This window comes from Peromyscus californicus, unplaced genomic scaffold (genome assembly GCF_007827085.1).
Source record: "Peromyscus californicus insignis strain IS unplaced genomic scaffold, ASM782708v3 Scaffold_20__1_contigs__length_68692818, whole genome shotgun sequence".
Classification (NCBI taxonomy): domain Eukaryota; kingdom Metazoa; phylum Chordata; class Mammalia; order Rodentia; family Cricetidae; genus Peromyscus; species Peromyscus californicus.
This window is the reverse complement of record NW_026294503.1, coordinates 41,223,573-41,239,476: the sequence shown is the minus strand read 5'-3', so window position 1 is coordinate 41,239,476 and position 15,904 is coordinate 41,223,573. Positions and strand designations below refer to the sequence as shown.

The 15,904-nt window shown below is 52.0% G+C and overlaps 2 protein-coding genes across 2 annotated transcripts; both read right to left on the bottom strand.

Annotated features, from left to right (window-relative positions):
• Window positions 1-880: 880 nt before the first annotated feature.
• On the bottom strand, window positions 881-3,282 carry LOC128116654 (cytochrome c1, heme protein, mitochondrial). Its single transcript, XM_052748113.1, has 7 exons — window positions 3,116-3,282; window positions 2,328-2,524; window positions 2,118-2,244; window positions 1,872-2,029; window positions 1,627-1,787; window positions 1,251-1,351; window positions 881-1,168 (listed from the first exon to the last, which is right to left on the bottom strand). Exons 1-7 carry the CDS (start codon window positions 3,242-3,244, stop codon window positions 1,064-1,066), a joined length of 978 nt encoding a protein of 325 aa, XP_052604073.1. The 5' UTR covers window positions 3,245-3,282; the 3' UTR covers window positions 881-1,063.
• Window positions 3,283-12,375: 9,093 nt separating this feature from the next.
• Window positions 12,376-15,849, bottom strand: Gpaa1 (glycosylphosphatidylinositol anchor attachment 1). Its single transcript, XM_052748106.1, has 12 exons — window positions 15,661-15,849; window positions 15,211-15,390; window positions 15,016-15,127; window positions 14,642-14,789; window positions 14,465-14,566; window positions 14,180-14,376; window positions 13,910-14,106; window positions 13,667-13,820; window positions 13,416-13,511; window positions 13,072-13,262; window positions 12,814-12,984; window positions 12,376-12,694 (listed from the first exon to the last, which is right to left on the bottom strand). The coding sequence occupies exons 1-12, from the start codon at window positions 15,732-15,734 to the stop codon at window positions 12,451-12,453; spliced, it is 1,866 nt and encodes a 621-aa protein (XP_052604066.1). The 5' UTR covers window positions 15,735-15,849; the 3' UTR covers window positions 12,376-12,450.
• Between the last annotated feature and the right edge of the window lie 55 nt (window positions 15,850-15,904).

Below are 15,904 nucleotides of genomic sequence, written 5' to 3'. Positions count from 1 at the left end.
GAATTGAACTCAGGACCTCTGAGCCATCTCTCCAGCCCCTGGGTATTTTTTCTTTACCATAGGGATGCTTTAGCACTGTGACTCATGAGTCTCATTTACCAGGTGATCCTCCTGATAACCTATGTCACCCCTCTTTATGAATAGAGGTACCATGCCACTTTATGAATCTAGTCACGGCCAGTTTGGCCTAGACTACTAGGTATCATTCCCTGATAAATACCAGACACTTCCACATATATCTCCAGCACAACCCTTTTATCTGTCCATCCCAGACTAAGGAGACATCCCAGCTACCCTCTGCCTGTCTACTCCCAATTCCTCAACATTTCTGAGAACTTCTTCATCTTCCCAGATAGCACTGACACCGATACTGCTCCAGGTCTTCCTGAAGATCTAGAGGCTCCCTGCTGCCATCAGTATGGAAGTGGAGTTGTTGGATACTCTAATAACCCCTTTCTAGCTCTGCCAATGCATATCCACTCTGCTGAACAGTGCTGCTCTTTCTTTTTAGTAAAACACTTTTGAGACTGGGGGGGTGAGGGGGTTTGCCTACATGTATGCCTTTGCACTACATTTGTGCAGTGCCTTTGGAGGCCAGAAGAGTACGTCAGATCCCCTGGGACTGGAGTTAAGAATGGTTTAGAACCACCATGTGAATGCTGGAAACAGAACCTGGGTCTTCTAGAAGAGCAAGCAACTAGTACTCTTAATTGCTAAGCCATCTCTCTAGTCCAAATGGTGCTGCTCTTAGCAGCCAATTTTTGCATTCTGACCCACATCTCACAGATACTAGGTGGGGAAGGAAACAATATTGCAGGGGAATATGGGTTCCAGGGTTCCTTGGAAATGTGGATTTCAGTCACTGAACAGATAAAATGTATATGTTGAGAAACTTAATTTATTCCCACAATCAGAGCTGAAGGAAGATCAGAAGCAAGAGTCTGGTCTCCTACCCCATTTCCTTGTATCAGATGAAAAGGAGCTAGGCCTGAAAAGGCCTAGGACTGTTCCTGGGCTGCTGAGGGCTTGTTCAGACAAGATGACAAGCAGATACTAGGCAGGGTCACTTGGGCGGCCGATATGCCAGCTTTCGACTCTTCAAGACTGACCACTTATGTCGTTTCATGGCATAGGTCAGGGGCAGCAGCAAACCCATCATCAACAACATCTGGGAACAAAGCAAGTTGAGAAAAGGTAGACAGGAAAGACCCCTTCCCTATGCCCACTATGACCCTGGCCCAGCCCTTCACCTTGAGCCCCATGCGTTTCCGATGGTCATGCTCTGGCTCCGATGCCCATCGAAGGAAGGTGGCAACATCCTTGGCTACTTGAGACATGGAAGCTGGGGTGCCTGGGCCAAGGACAAATAGTCACGGCTACCTTTGGGGGCTTGTGCCAATCCAAGGGAACCCTCTGAGCACTGTGTTCCAAAGAGGCAGGGACTGGCCATTACCAAAACTTCAAAGGGATAGGAACCTTACAGAACTATGAAAGTTGTCCCCAAAGCCTTTTCAGATCTGCACAGTCAACAAACATTCCAGGTGAGAAGGGAGCAGACCTCTAGACCCAGGAATGTAAGGGAAGCATGCTGGGAGTAGGAAAGGACCCATGGTCAAGGACACTCACCATCATCATACTCCAAGACTTCATTGTAGATGGGAGGAGCCATGCCAATGGCCTGGCCAGGAAAGTAAGGGTTGAAGTAGAGGCCTTCTCGCAATGACACCCCAGTGGGGGGCTCACAGTAGCCAGTTAGCAAGGAGAATACATAGTCCTCACCACCATGCCTAGAACCAGATCCATGGTTCAGTCCGTAACACAAGGCTGACTTCCTTACATTTCCTGACCCACACTCTGAGCAGCCCATGTACCTAGCTCGCACGATGTAGCTGAGGTCCGGGGGTAAGGCTCCATTGTTAGCAGCTCTGGCAGCCTCAGGGTTGGGGTATGGTTTTGGAAGATAGTCAGACAGCTTCCCTGGCCTCATGAACATCTCTCCATCCTCATTAGGGCCATCCTGGAACTCCACCTGCCACCAAGCATCCCATCACAATCCTTCAATCCCTCAGGTAGAAGCCCCAATCCCTGAGTCCTCCACCTCCTCTTGGCCCCCACACCTCCTCAGCCAGCGCCTTCGCTTCGTCCTCCGTGTAGCACACTCCCACCAGGTGGCGGTAAGCCACATATTCCATGCTGTGGCAGGAAGAGCACACCTGCTTGTATACCTGGAAACCCCTTCGGATGCTAAAGAGAGAAAGGTTTAGAGAAACTCAAGATTTACAGTTCACCTAGAAACGTCCACCCCCACCCCGCCGCTACACACCCACCTGGTGTGGTCCAAGGAGGAGAGGAGGCCACGGTGAGACCATGGGTAGCTGGGGGGGTGCAGCTCCAGGTCACTGGCACTCACAGCAGAATGCAGAGCCACAGCTAGCCCTGCACCCCCTGCCGCCAGCACGCCCAACGCTGACAGCATCACCTTCCGGCCCCGGGAAAGGCCAGACTTCGAGGACATGGACACTGCCTGCAAGAGCCCCGCTCAGCACCTGCCAAGACCCCACCCGCCCACCTGGGGATCTGAATGGGCGCCCATCTCTTGCACTCCCCCACCCACCACTGACCACCGCCCGCACAGCGCCAGCGGCCCACTGCCTGCCGCATCCCTCCCTGCAGCCCACACGTCAGCCACAGCTCGGCTTTGTAGAGCAGGTGAAGAGTGCTCTTGGAGCTTAAACCGGGAGACAGGCCTAAGTGACCAAGAGTGCGGCAGCAGACCAAGGTCACCCGCAGCCGGCTGCGGTCAGGCTGGGGTCACTTGAGGGCATCAGCCAGGTCTAGACAGCTGGCTTCGGGAGTCGTTCTGGGCGAGCCCTTCGCAGCAATCTCCCGTCCCGACCCCACCACAGTTGGCCCCTGGGCTCAGACCAGCGTGCCCTGTCGCTCCGAAGCGTGGGCACCCAGCCTGGCTTCCCGAGTGCGCCGGCTCGTCAGCGGGGACCCTGCCGTGTCGTAGGAGGTACGTGGGGTATCGATGCCGGCGCGCGCCCGGAGCCTCCCCGCCGTGACCTTCAGGGCGGAGGGGCGCGCGGTGGCCAGGGCCCACGCCAGTACTCACCTGCGGTGTCCGCAATGGAAGCTGCCGGGACCGCGCACCCCCCAGCAGGCCCGGAGCACTTGCGCCCGGAAGCCCTACGCCCCGCGGGCCCAGCACCGACCGGCGAAGCGAAGCCGCCGCTGCCGCCATGTCGGCCCCCTTTAGTGCGGCCGCCGTTCCCGTCGGCCCCTGCGGGCCGACGAGAACTCAGACCGCGCGAGAGCAAGACAGTGGGTGGGTCCAGGCGGAGCTGGATAAGGAGCTGTCCATCAGAGGTCTAGGGCTGTAACCTTGTCCAGCCCTTCTAGTCCCCCGGGAAATTACCGTTGAGCCTGGCCGCGACTCTAATTACAATTAACATAAATAGCTGTTTTTTGTTGTTGCTTGTTTTTGCCCTTTCTTTCTCATTACGTCCATCGTTGCAGCGGGCGAGTTTCTTTACTACATTCCCAGTCCCTTCACCATGAGCCTGCGGATCCCGCTCCTCCAGATGAGTCACTGGACGGTCTCCAGAGAGCTAAGAACCGCCTGCCGGTCCAGGATCAGTGTGGCGGCTGTAGTAGCTCCCCTGCTCTACAGGCGACCCGGCTAGAAACCCCCTGACCTTTAAACCCTCGTATAAACTCCATATGACTCGACTTCCTCACTGAGAACATACCTAAATGGGGTATCCCATGATTTGCTGTCCTTCTGGATGGAAGCTCCCTTAAAGTAAGGAATTGATCACCCTGGCATTTGACGCTACTTTTTTTTCCCAGTTCAAACTGGCACCATGTATGGGTGATTTGGAGCTCTGCACTGCAGGAATTCCTTTGCCATTACTTTTAGGGTGACTCTAATGATGAGTTGGGCCACATGAAACAATTTATCTGATCCGTCAGTTTTCAAGAAAGAAGAATGCCTGACCTATAAACTGGAAATGAGGAATCAATCATTAGACACTATTCCCGTGGAAGTCTTGCCTTAGACTCAATTCCTCTGTTCTCAACATGTTCCGAACATTGAAGGATACTTAATCTAAAGCATTAAAGGAAGGCTGAGGTGTAACTCGGTGGTTTGCCTAGGGTGCACAAAACTTTGGGTTCCATCCCCAGCACACACATATGCACCTGCACATTAAAAAGAAAAACCGCCGGGCGGTGGTGGCACACGCCTTTAATCCCAGCACTTGGGAGGCAGAGGCAGGTGGATCTCTGTGAGTTCCAGGCCAGCCTGGGCTACCAAGTGAGTTCCAGGAAAGGCGCAAAGCTACACAGAGAAACCCTGTCTCGAAAAACCAAAACAAACCAAACCAAACAACAAAAAAAAAAACCCACCAACTTTTAAAGTACAGTATAAGCAAAAACAAACACAAAAAACTGGCATGGTGGCTTATGCATATAATCCAAGCATTTGGGAGACTGAGGTAGGAATACTGCCAAGAATTCAAGGCCAACCTGGGCTACATGAAGAATACCAGGTCAGCCAAGGCAACATAGTTGGAATAACAAAAAAAAGACTTACTGGGATGGCTCATCCGGTAAGGGTGTGTGCCACCAAACCTGAGGACCTGAGTTCAGTTCCAGGAATCCCTGCTAGAAGTTGAGAACTGACTCCTGCCGATTGTTCTCTGATCTTGACGTATATGCCATGGCATGCATGCATGCAAGCACAAATACACGCCACTCATACAAAAAAAAAAAAAAAAAAAAAAAAAAAAAAACGCTCAGCACAGCACAGCACAGCAGCACATTCCTTTAATCTCAGCACAGGGAGGCAGATGCAAGCAGGTCTGTGTGTTGGGGGCCAGCCAGGGATACATAGTAAGACCCTGTCTCAAAAACAAAAGAAAACCCAAAAGGTAGCTGAAAACTGATCAAAAGCCTAAATTTAATTTTAAATTACATTTAAAATTTTATCGGAGGGAGGCGTGTTCACACCTCATTGAGTGTGTGAAGATCAGAAAATAACTATGGCAGTCAGTTCTCCGCTTCCTCCATGTGGGCAGGTTTGATAACAGGCGTTTTTACTTACTGAGCAATCTCACTGCTCCCAACAGCTAAGTATAAAACTATAAAACACAGTAATAAGGCCGGGCGGTGGTGGCGCACGCCTTTAAACCCAGCACTCGGGAGGCAGAGACAGGCGGATCTCTGTGAGTTCGAGGCCAGCCTGGACTACCAAGTGAGTTCCAGGAAAGGCGCAAAGCTGGGATTAAAGGCATAAGCCACCACTCCTGGCTCAGAACTTTCACAACTTAATAAAAAGGAAAACTGGGTTAGATGGCTCATAGATTGGCTGACTTACTATTACTAAATGGCAAATCAAGAGATGAAAAATATAAGCCTGGCAGTGGTGGTGCATGCCTTTAATCCCCCACTCAGGAGGCAGAGGCAGGAGGATCTCTGTGAGTTCAAGGCAAGTCTGGTCTACAGAGCAGGTTCCAGGACAGTCAGGGATACACAGATATCCTGTCTCGGAAACACACACACACAGAACAATACAAATTAGCAATAAATTCATGAGAAGATGTTCAATAGCACTGAAAATTAGAGAAATGTAAGCCAGAATTCCAACTTGATGCGACTTCATACCTAGACTTGGCTGTAATGTAAGCAACAAAATGGACAGTGGCAAGTGTTGATTGGTGTCTTTGTTAGTTTTCTATTGCTGTGAAGAGACACCATGACCAACACAACTCTTATAAAAGAAAGCATTTAATTGGGGGCTTGCCTACAGTTTCAGAGGTGAGTCCATAACTATCATGGCAGGGAGCAAAGCAGCAGACCAGCAGGCATGGTGCTGGTGCAGTAGCTGAGAGTTTATATCCTAATCCGAAAGGTGAAGGCAGAGAGGGAGTGGCTGGGCCTAACCTGGGCTTTTGAAATGTCAAAACTCCCCTCTAGTGACACACCTCCAACAAAGCCACACGTCCTGATCCTTCCCAAAACAGTCCTACCAACGAGGGACCAAGCATTCAAATATATAAACCTGAGGGGCATTCTCATTCAGCTAACACAATGAATATGTAGAGAAACTGGAGTCCTCATACACTTCTGGTGGGAATGTAAGATGGTTTAACTCATTTGAAAAATGAGTCTGGCAGTTTCTTCACAATGTTAAACACAAGTTACTGTATGACCCAGTGTCATGAAAGAAACTTTTCCTGAAAGACACACACACACACACACACACACACACACACGGGGTGGGGTGGTGGTGGTGGGGCTTACTTACCAAGAAAGGGAACCCATGACCTAATACCAAAATTCAACTTGGTGAACTACATTTTTTTACAGAACTTGCTCTGTAGACCAGGCTGGCCTCAAATACACAACCTCTTGAGTGCTAGGATTAAAGGCGTATACCACCAGCACTCAGCTGAACTCTGCATTTTCATTGGGGTTTCTAACTTAGTAACTGAATGCTTTCTCCCTTCAGGACCCCCGTCATGCTATACATTACACCCTGTCACTGCTATACATTCTCTGTCACTGGCCCACACCTTTAATCCCAGCATTTGGAAGGTAAGGCAGGAGGGTTGCCTAGAGTTCTAGGCCAACCTGGGCTACAAGGTGAAACTGTCTCAGAAAGAAAAAAAAAGTATGTCCACACAAAAGTTTGAACATGAATATTAGTATCAAATTATTCATAATAGCCTAAAATAGAAACAACCCTAATAATATCTACCAACTGATGGATAGACAAAATATGGCATATGCTTATGGGTGGACTATTTAATTCCATCGTGAGAAGTGAAATATGGTACAAGCTCCAGCATGGATGAACCTTGAACTCATCAGATTAAGTAGAAGTCAGACACATAAGACCACATGTATATGATTCCATTCTTATGAAAGTCTACACAGGTGAGTGTATGAAAGTAGGAAGTACACTAACCATGCCAGTGGCCAGAAGGGGAAGGGGGAATGAGTCATGAGTGCTGAGGGGTGCAGGGATTTTTCTGGAGTGATGATCACGTTCTGCCATGGCAGGCGGGAGCTGACTGTGCAAGCTAAGGAGACAAGTGAGCAGCTTGCGTACCTTGGGAAAAGTGGCCATTCTGTGAACAGCTGCATACTCAGCCCGTTAAAACAAATCTCTGTGATGGCTGAAATCCAGAAAGGAGCAGCCCCGGCCTGGAAGCAGCAGAGTAGTGAGAGGCCCCCACGATGCGGGTAGAGATGAGGCAGGAGGCTGCCATCTGGAGGGACAAGTGGCAAGGGGCATTGTCTCACAACTCGCCGAGGGGTGTGTAAAATAGGTGTCTGTTCACCCCAAAGAGAAAGAGCCCAACAGAGACCAAGCACCTTGAGCAAGTCAAGGAGCCCAGTAGTTGGAGGAAAGCCACCAAGCACCACCGTCCTCACTGTTGGTTGGCTCTAACACTGAAAATAGCTGAAGCGCCAAAGCCAGGTGTAACCAGCCCATCCCTCGGCAATACAGGTATAGACTTGGGCCAGGGTAACCTCTCTGGGTTTAGGGACAGTAACCTCCCACCTACCTCTCTTCCCTCACATCTGAGTCAGTCCAGCTTGGTGAGTGAGGGGGTAGACTGGGGTTACTCACAGAGCATAGGCAGCTGTACAACCACCAAGTCCCACCCTGGCAACTTTTTTCCTCCTATAATTTTCCCAGCGTGCAGTTGGGTAAGAGGGGATGATGATGACTAGAATTTTAAAGAAGAGTCCCCTGAGGGTCGTGCTCCCTCTGAAAGACAATGTAAGGAGTCCCATTACCGTAGTCTTAGACATCTGTTTTATAGTTCTGTTTACTTATTGCCTTGTCTGCTGGCCAAGGTCTCTGCAGGTCACCATAGCCACTCAAATCTGTTTCAAGCTGCCACTGACTGAATCAAGCCGAGAAGAAATAGCTAACCAGTAAGTGTGGACTCCCAGAAGGCCAGGGGCTAACTCTCGAGGAGAGGCTCTTTCTGGGTCTGGGGAGCTGTGAGGGCTCTGGATAGAAGGGACATGCAAGACGAGGCGTGTACAAGTTACTCGGCCATATTCAAGTGGAATTACACGGGTTGACATCAGAAAGGGGAGCTTGGTTGGAGAGTTGGCGTGAGCATGGGTGAGAAGGTAGCTTGAGACTGTAGGAGAGTTCAGTACACTGGGGCCCGTCTACACCAGTACTTGGTGTGATTTGATAGAGCATATGAATGGGGTGCAGAGGGTGCCACAGGACAGTGTATCACAGAATCTGGCTGTGGGCTGGCTGCTGGGGGAGAAGCAGAGCTTCCCTTCTAGCTCTAGGCCTCCCAGTTACCCACCCTGGACTCTCAGTGCCTCTACCCCTCATTACATGTCCTGCAAGCCATCCTTCCTGCTTCAGATACACACCTCTCCAACTTTAGACATGAGCCACACTGGCAACAACCCTGTAGCATTGCCCTCGCCTCCTGACCTGTCCTCCACACAGTTCCAGCTCTCCCATCCAGGCACAGGCACCTCTGTACATCCCAGCACAGGCTAAGAGAGTCCCCCGGCTTCTTACAGTTCACCCCCTTCAGCACACAGCCTTTGCTCAGCAGCAGCATAACTTTCCAGTTTTTCAGGCGGCTCACTTCCTGCAGGACCTTGGTGATCCTTCCTCTGCTCTGTTTCCACAGCCAGCTCCTCTTTCCATCCAGGCCCTTGACTGGAGAGGCCATCCTGGCACTGTCCTCCCAAGGGCACATCCTGCCTAGAAGGCAAGCTATCATCAGAACACCTGCTGTCTACGAGGACCTTGTCCTGCCTGCTCTCTGCTGAGAGCAAGCACTCAGGAAACACAGGCAGAAAAACAGAAGCAATGAACAAGGGAATCTAGGTTCCCACAACCATTAGTGCAGAGCTGACCCCCTGGTACTTCGCCCAGCTTCCCCAGTTTTCTGGGTTTAGAGGGACCCAGGATGTAGCTGCTGAGGATGGCTTGGAGTCTCTTTCTGGACTGTGCTTCCTGAACTCTCCCCTCCTTACCCTACCCCCACCCTCATTCAGCAAATGCACACGAATATTCTTCCAATTTGCTTGGCTCTATGCTGGACTGTGTCAGGAAAAAAAAAAAGATAGCCTTCATGGTGCTAATGCCCTGGTAATATAAAGGCTAGCAGTAACCAGATGAGAACATCTCCCCAACCCCCCTACAGTTAAAAGACACATCCAATCAAGATTTTTTTTTTTTAAAAGAAGGGCTGGGATCAAGTGACATCTCTAACTTCCCTCTGGATTACTCAGATGTGGCTACCCTGGTATATTCTAGTGGGGATCCAAGTGCTTTGGCTAATGTTTTTAACTCCTGATTCCAGGACAGTGGTCTGTGGATTGAGAGGTAGAGGCAGGAGCAGGAATTCAAGGCTAGCCTTGGCTATGCAGGGAGTTGGACACTCTGTCTCAAAAAGCACATGAAGGCTAGGCTCACAACCAAAAAAAGCATAATAAATGAACAATAAATAGTCCAGGACACAGTTAAATGATTTCTGTTTATGTGTTCATGCGCACACACACACACACACACACACACAAAAAAAAACCTGTCTTCCATCTGCGTTCCCATGATCCCAGGCTCTGTCCTTCTCAGAAGGGGTACACCAGAGCTGAGCTTTTCTTACAGCTATCACCAGCCCCATCCATCACCTAATATTTCTAACCCTACTCAGCCCTATGGGCCTTTAAATGAATGGCAGCCCATCTCGCCGAGTGGAAATGCATCGGTGTTAGAAAACCACATAAAGTAAAATTTGTTTCTCTTCCCAAGTTAAGCCTTGGCCAGCAATCCAGAGCACCCTGCTGTCACCCACTACCAACGCCACTCCAACAGGGCTTTGTGTGCCAACTTTCAGGTTTCTCATGTTCCAACCATAACTTCAGAAAGTCAAAGTGGGTCAAAGAGCAGTCTCTCTGGGGAAGGGCTCTTCTCTGAATGTGTGCGTATTTCCATCCCTCTAGCCATAACAGTACAGCATCATGGCTAGGCCTACTGAGTAGGCCTACAAGTTTCACTCAGGGTGATCTGCTCACATCCAAGTTGGACTCTGTGACTAAGAAAGGCAAAATGGAATGTCAGGGGACAAGTGCAACTGTGTCAGCCCCAAAACGACACACTTCGGACCTGATACCTATTCCTGGCACATCTCAATTACACCCTTAGACCAATTTTGTGTGTCACATACACAGGCCAGGCTCAAAATACTCCTGCCTCAAGCTGTGTGCGAGGATTACAGGCATGAACCATAATACCTTTTTGGTTTTTTTGAGTGTTTCCATATGTTGCTCAAACTTGCCTACAAGGCTCTTGTAATCCTCTTGCATCAAGGCCTTCCAAGTAGCTAGGACCATATGCATATACCATCCACTGCTTCCGCTATTGTTTAGAGATGCACTATGTAACCCAGGCTGGCCTCAAACTCCTGGTCCCTCTGCTTCTGTCCTGAAGAGGGTAAGGATTATTACAGTCATGTCACCATGCCTAGTTACCTCATATTTTGAGGGGAAAAAAATATCCACATGACACTAGTGAAAATCAAGACCAATTCCTACCTCCTCAACAAATGTTTACTGTTCCTTCTCAATGTTCATTAGATGAAAAACACTCTAGATATGTTCAGAACTCCTGTGAGATGATTGTTTAGCTTTCTTCCTCTGTATGTTCCCTAAATAGATATATGTCCACTTGTGATTTAAGAGACTGCTAAAGTTCTATTAAAAACAGCTGAGGCCAAACATCAGGCAAAATGCAGGGAGGGGATTCTGTACTAGATAACAGCTCCAAGACAAGAGGCACACAGACAAGGTTTCCTAGCTAACTAAACAGGGGAAGGAAGGCCTATGATATACCCAGGATGCAGCACTTCTGAGGGCATAGGTAGGAAGCAAGCGGGCTGGAATAGGGCCTTAAGGATCAAAAACTGGCAACTCAATTACAAGGCTACTTGCCACAGTGGGCTGCCACACATTCCCTCCATGTGTACCCCACAGGCTCCTACCCGGGTAGATCAGTGGTCTCCTCAGGAGATTCCAAAGAAACTTTATTTTTTTATTTATTCTTCTCTCATACATGACATCCAGACTGCAGTTTCCCCCTCACCACTCCTCCCCAAAGAAACTTTAAAATAAAATTTGTGTATATGCATCTCTAAATGCACGTTATGGTGCATGTATGGCCAGAGGACCACTTGTGGGAGCTGGCCCTCTCTTTCACCATGTGGGTCCCCAGGATCAAAGTCAGGTTGTCAGACCAGTAGCAGATAGATGCCTTTACCTACCGAGCCATCACTCTGGCTCCGACGGAAATTCTTTGAGAACCACATGTGCCTCCCAAGGCCAAGAAGAACCACTCATGGAAGACGGGCTCCATCCGAGGTGTCTAAGAGGAGGGTCCCGAGTCGGCTCTAATGGAGTCTCCAGCCTTCTTGGGCAGAGCAGTTGTATCTCCCTCCCAAACACGGAAGCCTCCACTGGGCGGTGTGAAGGCGCCTCTAGACCTGCTGCTTGTTTTTGTTGTGGTTGTCGTTTTCACTTTAGTGTCTCTGGCCAAGGCACTGTTGCCTTCCAATGATGTGTCCCCGGCGTGGGCCCCAAGGTTTCTGACGTGGTCCTAACATCACTAAGAGCCACACTTCCTTCTTCTACAAAAGGTACTGTAGTTCCTTCCAGGGATCCTGTAACAACCTGCTTCCTTCTGTGCTGGCCTGCCAGGGCCCCCATGCTTTGGGGCTCTTGTCTCTCTCAGTCTACTGTTTCCGGGCACTTTCTACTAGGCTGACTTCTGCCTCTAGTGGGCACCTCTCCTTGGCGTGTGCTCCTGTGAGTGAGTAGAGCTTGGTGTTCCTTCTACTCCATATACAGCCCACACCAAAGTTCTAGCCTTGCCTAGAAACAGCCTTGTCTAAACAGTCTAAAGTTCAGCCTTGGCCTAAACCCCAAGCCTCCCAAGACTCCAGCTTCTTTGTCCTCTCAGCTCAGACTAAGGATGGTATTGTGTGGTCTCCAAGTGCCTCAGCTCCTGTCAGGCCCTCCAACCCTGGTTGCAAATGACCTCATGCCACAGGATTACTTGTGGCACAGCACTGAAGGGAGATACCTGCATGGAGATACCTGGGCCTGGCTACCCACCCTGCAGGACTGTGTGCAGCTGGGGGTACCTTTGCACTTGCCCCTTCGGAGTCCACCTGAAGCTCTCCTCTAGATGTTGACGGCGCCAGGCTCCCACTTCAGCCATCAAGACAGAAGCACCAGGGTGGCTCCTCCAGAGAGGTGAGTAGGAATGCCTAGCAAATTGCTAGGGGTTCCGAGTAGACAGTGGGCCAGGACCCAAAGAACAGAGACAGAGTTCTTGTTTATTTCCCAGGGAGGAGGTAGAACGGAGGCTCGGGGATCCCTGCCCCAGAGATCTTACTTCCAGAAGAGAACATTCCAGAAAAGCAGCCAGCAGGGGTACAGACCCAAGGCCAGTATTGGGAAGAGGAGGGCTCCGTAGGTGTAGTGTTCCAGCACGCCCTGGGCCAACGCTGTCAGGAAGAGTTGCCAGCCCTCTGCTAGAGACAGCGGTACCTCCTGCAGCCCCCGCCACAGGAACAGGCTACCAAGGAGTGTGACTGCTGGACTTGTCACCACCAGCAGGGCAGCATAGAGGGGCCTGGGTGGAAGGGCAACATTTAAGTACATACCACGGTGAATGCCAAGAATGGAATGAACAAGGGTTAGCTCTGGGGAGGGGTAAAGGTACTGGGGGAGAAGAGGTTGACCGGCACATACCGGGGTCCATGGGGCTTGGTGAGTGCAGCAGCGGGGACCATGGTGGCCGCCAGCAGGAAACCCAGGGAGAAATTAGTAAGAGCAATGCAACCCAGCTGCAGTGCTAGGTAGATCAGGGCCACCAGCTTCAGCGCCATCCAGCCTCTGTCTGGGACCTGTGAGCTGACCACTCTACAAGGTAAGGAGTTCAAGGGTCATTCAGAAGCCATCTAAGTATGGGGGGGGGGGCACCTCCACTTGTCCAGCCCAGCTACTCACCGGTGGGTGTTGTGGGGAAGAGCTAGGCCAGCCACATAGATTGCTAGCAGAGTCAACACGACGGCCTCAGCTTCAGCCACTGGAAAATGCTGAGCAGCTATATGTTGGCCCAGCACAGGCAGGGCATAGAGGGCCAAACCCATGGCCTGAGAGATCAGTAGGGGTGCCATAAGGGAGGCCAGGCCCACGCCCTGCAGAGCACATGGGAACTTGGAGTTAGCCAGAAGCATAGGGGGAGCCCCCCAAAGACTCAGAGAACCCCTCCAAATGAGGCCACGTGGTAACAGAAAGTGCTGCTGGGGACTTTAGAAACCCACTCTAGCAGCAATAGAATATAGTATTACCTGTGCTGCCATAGTTGGAGACCCAGGGCCAGGCGCCTTCCCAGCCTCCTCGGGGCTCACTCCAGCCTCGTGTAACTGCATCCACAGCTCCAGGGCATGGACCAAGTCAAGGACCCCAACAAGACATTGGACGGGAGATCATGGGCTCACTTCCCCACCCCCATAGCGGGAGGAAGGACTATCCTCGGCTTATAGTTAAGGGATTTGAGACTGGGCCGCCAGTGAGCAGTGAGAATGAAGGCGGAGGATATCTTGAGTCCGAGGACCAGGAGGAGGAAGCCAGTGGCCGGCATGTAGAGGCCAATGGAGACAAAGCGGGAGAGGGCTGGCAGCAGGTAGAAGAAGAATGACTGGTGTAGGCGCTCCAGGAGGTGGTTGAGCTTGCGGAACATGCCCTCCAGAGCCCTGTCAGGAGGACAGTCAGGTCAGGATCAGCCATCCTCTCACCCCAGCTAGATACTGCCTTCAGCACGGAAAGGGGTCCAGAGACTTACTTGCCCACTGCCACCAAATCATACTTGTACTGGCGGAAGCTATTGATGCCACGGAGGGTTAGGGCCTCCACTCGGTACCGCAGGAAAAGGCCGTGGGGGCCATGGGGCTGGCCAGAGGCCTGCCGCAGAACCATGAGGAGCAGTGTCTGCAGACCCTGCAATGGCCCTTCCAGTGATGTCCAGTCCTGGGGCTGCAGCTTTGGAGGCATGGGGACAGGATCAGATTCACCCCTTACCATAGGCCCCATGCTCCCAAGCAGGTGGTCCCACCTTGCCCTGGAGTGTACATAACAGCCCCCCTTTCTGGCAGAAGGTCTGGAAGAGGTTGAGCAGATCAAGGTTGGGCAGCTGACCATTGAGTCCCTCCACAGTCACATCAAGGCTGGTGACCACATCACTGCTCAGTTCCAGGGCCACAGCTGCCTGAATGGCTCCAGCCCTTCCCTGCAGGGGAGACGACTGTATGCCTGTAGGAGCAAGCAATGAGCACAAGGGGGCACTAGTGAGGCTAGTTGACACCGGGAGAGACCCGAGCAAGACTAGGGCAACACCTACCTGTAACATTAATGTCATGGTAGGCTTCAAGCCAAGCCTCAGTGCCCAGAAGATCATGCTCCGTTACCAGGAAGATTATATCTTTGGCCCAGTAAATCTGCCCTGGAAGCCAAAGGTAGGGTCAGCAAGGCCTGGGGCATTGGTCAAACTCTCCCTGACCAGAGCCCCAGAGCCTACCTCGGAAATGGGCAGCGAGTGCCAACAGCAGCCCCACGGCCTGGCTATTTGTAGAGTCTGGACCACAGGGTACAGTAAGTACCAGGGACTCGGTGCTGGCAGCACGTGGGGCCCGGAGGATGCCATACACATTGGTACCCGACACCATCTGCACAAAGTGTTGGTGGGAAAGCCTCAGGAGACCCTACAGAAGACAGGCTGAAGCCTGCCTTTCTTTCCTGGCACCACAATGCCCACCACCAAAGGTTTTCCAGACACCCCTCCCACTGAGTTTCTTGGTTCCAGGGCACTTCAACAAGACAGGCCACCCCCAGCCCAGGCCACCCCCTTCTAAGGTGCTTTTCCCCCCCGGGCACACCCCTTTCCCTCAATACATAGCGCTCGTGGGTCTCATCCGGGAAGGGCAGTTTGCGGGAGAAGCTCTGAGTGTAGACCTCTAGCCCCACGGATCGCATCGACCTCTCCAGCCAGGCCACTGGCAGAGCCCTGGAGACGTAAAGATAGGCTCTGAGCAGAGCGCCCTGGTCTCGGCCGCCCCTGAAGTCCCCAGCCCTCTGCTAGGCACTCACCCTGACTTCCTACGGTGGGCAGCGAAGTCCCGGGCAAAGCTCCGGGCGCGGTCTCCACCTACAAACTGCTCCTCCACCATGGTGGAGCCCATGGCATTCTCCGACATGTAAGTGCGCTGGGTTAGCGGCGGGAAAGCCAGCGCTAAAAACCAGGCGATGCCAGCCACGTAGCTCAGCACGCTGCGAGAGAGCACAGAGGGGCCCCGGAATTAGCCCGACAAGGGACGCCAGCTCGTGGCTTTCGCCACTGCTCCAAGGGGTCGACAGGATGGCCCAAGCCATTAAGACTCCGAGCCGCTGTATCAGGAACGGATCGGGACTAGAGTTCAGAGCTCAGGGTCTGAGTGACGGCTGCACAGAGGGGCCAGCCCCTGGAGCAGTAGCCACGAGCGGACCCACAACAGCTCAAGTTCCCGGGAGTCCCCCGCTCCTGCCCCGTGCCGCCCTCACCAGAGCGGAGTGTTGAGGCGCAAGACAAAGCGGGCGAGCGCGCGCCGGCGCACCGGGTCCGACAGGAGACCCATGGCCGGGCGGGGGCTCCGCTCAGGCCGCCACCTGAGACCTCCGAGTGCACGGTTCCCGTCAGACCCGGCGGGCGCCCTGTGCAGCCTTTACTTCCGGTCCCAGGATCCGTCACGCCATTACGCATGGTAGAGGTAGAAAGCGCTGGGAACCGCGCTTTGCGCATGCCCAA

What these genes read in the sequence shown, in the direction of transcription:
- Gpaa1 (XM_052748106.1), bottom strand. Translation starts at nt 15,734, where the DNA reads ATGGGTCTCCTGTCGGACCCGGTGCGCCGGCGCGCGCTCGCCCGCTTT. An exon ending in ATGAGACCCACGAGCGCTAT is followed by an intron (nt 14,790 to 15,015) that starts GTATTGAGGGAA and finishes CACTTTGTGCAG; the next exon opens with ATGGTGTCGGGTACCAATGT. An exon ending in TATGTACACTCCAGGGCAAG is followed by an intron (nt 14,107 to 14,179) that starts GTGGGACCACCT and finishes ATGCCTCCAAAG; the next exon opens with CTGCAGCCCCAGGACTGGAC.
- LOC128116654 (XM_052748113.1), bottom strand. Translation starts at nt 3,244, where the DNA reads ATGGCGGCAGCGGCGGCTTCGCTTCGCCGGTCGGTGCTGGGCCCGCGG. An exon ending in AGCTACATCGTGCGAGCTAG is followed by an intron (nt 1,788 to 1,871) that starts GTACATGGGCTG and finishes ATCTGGTTCTAG; the next exon opens with GCATGGTGGTGAGGACTATG. An exon ending in AGTCTTGGAGTATGATGATG is followed by an intron (nt 1,352 to 1,626) that starts GTGAGTGTCCTT and finishes TCCTTGGCCCAG; the next exon opens with GCACCCCAGCTTCCATGTCT.